Source organism: Sinocyclocheilus anshuiensis, unplaced genomic scaffold (genome assembly GCF_001515605.1).
Source record: "Sinocyclocheilus anshuiensis isolate Anshui unplaced genomic scaffold, SAMN03320099.WGS_v1.1 scaffold1051, whole genome shotgun sequence".
NCBI lineage: Eukaryota > Metazoa > Chordata > Actinopteri > Cypriniformes > Cyprinidae > Sinocyclocheilus > Sinocyclocheilus anshuiensis.
Genome location: NW_015546234.1, coordinates 462,426 through 465,746, shown reverse-complemented (window position 1 = coordinate 465,746; position 3,321 = coordinate 462,426). Strand labels below are relative to the sequence as shown.

At 37.9% G+C, this 3,321-nt stretch overlaps 1 protein-coding gene across 1 annotated transcript in view; it reads left to right on the top strand.

Annotated features, from left to right (window-relative positions):
* The first annotated feature begins 1,027 nt into the window (after positions 1-1,027).
* LOC107701483 (uridine diphosphate glucose pyrophosphatase-like) overlaps positions 1,028-3,321 on the top strand; it is a 30,525-nt gene continuing 28,231 nt past the window's right edge. Inside the window, exon 1 of the mRNA XM_016503492.1 lies at positions 1,028-1,262. Within this exon, the coding sequence (XP_016358978.1) occupies positions 1,182-1,262 (81 nt within the window). The 5' untranslated portion in view covers positions 1,028-1,181. The remainder of the gene's footprint in view (positions 1,263-3,321) is intronic.

The window sequence follows — 3,321 nt, the reverse complement described above, 5'->3', positions numbered from 1 at the left end:
TGGGCGATACCTCTTATTTTATTTTCGATCCGATACCGATATTTTCAAGCCCTGAAAAAGCAGCAATATTGTGAAATATAACAATTAAAATAATTATTTTCTATTTTAATATATTTTAAAATTTAAAATGCATCTGTGATCAAAGCTGAATTTTCAGCATCATTACTCCAGTCTTCAGTGTCTCATGATTTTCAGAAATCATTCTAATATCATTTGCTGCTCAAGAAACATTTATTATTATTGCTGCTTCATATTTGTGTGGAAACCGTGATGCATTTTTCAGAATTAATTTTATATATAGTAATAATGTTATGTAGGCTAATGTAATCATGTGGCAATGGTTTCATAAAGTCTACTTATGCTTCTGATGCTTTTGGGAAACGCAGCCCTATTTGAACAAGCACTGTGAGCCATGCCTCAGCAGCGAACGCTGTCTGTGATTGATTTGTTCTGTCTTTCAGCATTTGCGTGTGTTCCGATGAGCAGGAGAAATGGTTCTATCCAACACAATTATTCGCTAATATACTTAGAAGCTTTTTCATGCACCAAATTTCTTGATAAATAAGTCAAATTAATGGTTAAAAAATGCACTTTAGAATCGATATTTTTATGTGAGGATCGATCCTTTCGATACAACATCAGTATCGAAAGTATCGATACTTGAGGATCGATCCGCCCATCCCTACAGCACACCTGCTGTATCAGTGTTGCCAAGTTGCTGCCGCGGGTTATTTTTCATGTCCGTGGGTTGAAGCGACCCCAATAACGTGGTATTTAGCCTCTGGAATGTGAATTTTACCAGGGTAACCCTGCCAAAAACGTGTATTTTACCTCCGGAACGCGATTGTGCTCATTTCTGCCTCGTTTTGAGTAGCAATTCGGCGGGTTTTGTTGTGAAAACCTGGCAACCATGACCTGTTCGCGCGGTAAAGGTGTGTGCTGAACATGGTATTGAGGCGACAGGGTCCGTAGTTTAACCTTTCAAAAATAAAGAAATAAATGTCATCATCCACCCGTTGGCCGTTTTCTGCACCGTAGTCGAGCATTACTACGACGCAAAGACCAACAGCGTTCTTGTTTTGCCCTTCACAGGCTTCCGTAGACATTTCCCCCTATTCTCCAGTAGTCTGCGGCTCTGCCATCTGTGGTGAGAAGTACCCGTGGGCAGCTATATCAAAGCCATGGAGCAGATCAATAATATTAAGGTGGTTCCTTGCACCAGCTCTAACTATCTGAGACCGTTTAGGGTGCATTATAACCAGGTGAGTCGCTATAGTTTAATCGCACGTTATCATCTGTCAGTGATGCGGTCACACCTCATCATTTTGCTGTCAGCAGCCCAACCCCCATTCAGTATTGTCATTTCCTTTATCTACCAACATTGCGTCTAATGTTTCACTATAGGCATAACCTACATTGTGTCGTTCAATATGACAAACGATGTATTTCAAAGGAAATGTTGCTGATTTCGTGTAATGTCTTCTTAGCTTAACTAGCAAGACGCTAATCAGCCATAGACAGGAAAGCAGCCACTTTCCCTCGAGCACATGCTTTACATTACAAGCAGCACAGTCGGCTTCGGAAAGCTTTATTAAAAGCCTGATGCACGCAGTATTGTACAGTAGGTACTGAGGAAACGCGATCTTGGACTGAACACGATGGAAACATGCTAAAACACAAGCTATGGTATTAAATCTATCTATCTGTCTGTCAAAACATATACATTATATATTACGGTATGTATATATGTGTGTGTGTGAATAATTTTTAATCAAAATTTTAAAATACATTTTTCATATTTATATATACAGCAAGGCAGTACTTTGTATTTTGATAGTCATGGGTAAAGGCAATTATTAGGGACAACTCTCAGTAGAGGCCTTTTTGCTTTTATAAATATTACATTTAAATATAAGGATGAATTATTAAAACATTAATTCAAAAAAATCATTCATAAAACAGCAAATTCATTAAGTAACATCCTTCAACTCACTAGAATATATTTCTTGGCATAGCAGAATGTTGTTAGCAAAACAGTCCTCTGTGGTAGCTGTGCAGTCGGGTGGTGAACAGGTGTTTTTTATCATAGCTGTTACTCTTTCATTGTTGATTTTAGCATAGCTAGAATGCTACGGTATCGACCAATCAGGCTGCAATGATCCTTTTAATGTATTTTATTTAGTGAGTTTATCAGACTTTTGTTTTACATTAGCTAGTAGCTATACATTGAACAACACTCACCGTAGGGAAAACAATACAGAAATACCATGGGATGTCACTACAAGGTCATTTTTTGTGTAAATGTTTGAAATATAATTTTAAAATAATCTTTTAGGCGCTCTCAGTGTCTGAAACTGTTTATTTTGTGACCCTGATCCTGGTTTTATCTTCTAACCTGTTTTGAGGTTGCATTCCTTTTCTTATTTCTATGAACAGAGTGATAGCAAAAAGCCCATGTCAGCACATCTGTAGACCTTGCAATTATATTCAAATAGCCTACGGGTATGGTTTAATCTTTTAACCTGTTGGTACTGACTGGTTTTTGGCATGCATCCCCATCCTTTTCTGTGAAACTGTTAGCAAATATGTCAACACATCCACAGTGTTTTCCTTAGTTGACGTCATTTTTCCTTCTGTTGTACTGGCATGCATTACAACTTTTTTTTTTTTTTTTTTTGCAGGGCACCTGTGGGTGTTTCCTCATTGATTGTTCTCCACAAGCTGTGTGTTGCATTTTTCGGAGTATAGTAATACTTCCTCCTGTTATAGTTTGACAAATAGACCCTGGGTCCTCCGCATACATGAGGTGTCTTAGTCATCCACATCCTCTGCTCTGTGCGGGCATGGATGGAATATACTGTGCTTTCTGTCCAGATTCTCTTGCTATTAGATTAAGTCTCTTAATATAAAAGTAAGGTAAAGTAAATAACAGCCAATTAATTCTCAGGCCCTGCTCGGAGGCTTATTAGATGCTGTTTCAACATTTTGAAATTTCAGCATTTCTAGGTTGGCGTGGTACTGGCATATTTACGTTGACAGACCAGATTTAGACTAGATTTGAACTCAACCCTTTTTCAGTCTTGGTTTTAAAAATAAAGGTTCCAGAAAGAGGACCATAAATGAATCATTCGGGGTTCTCTGAAGAACCTTTCAGAGAACAATTCTTAAGAACCATTTTTTCTTATTGTAATAATCTAAAGAACACTTTTCCCACTATAAACAGGGCTTAAAGTTCTCCGGCACCGTGCCGGATCTCCGGCGTGCAGCGTTTGGCTGCGGAAAAAAATAGTCCTACATTAAAAAAAAAAAAAAAAAAAATCT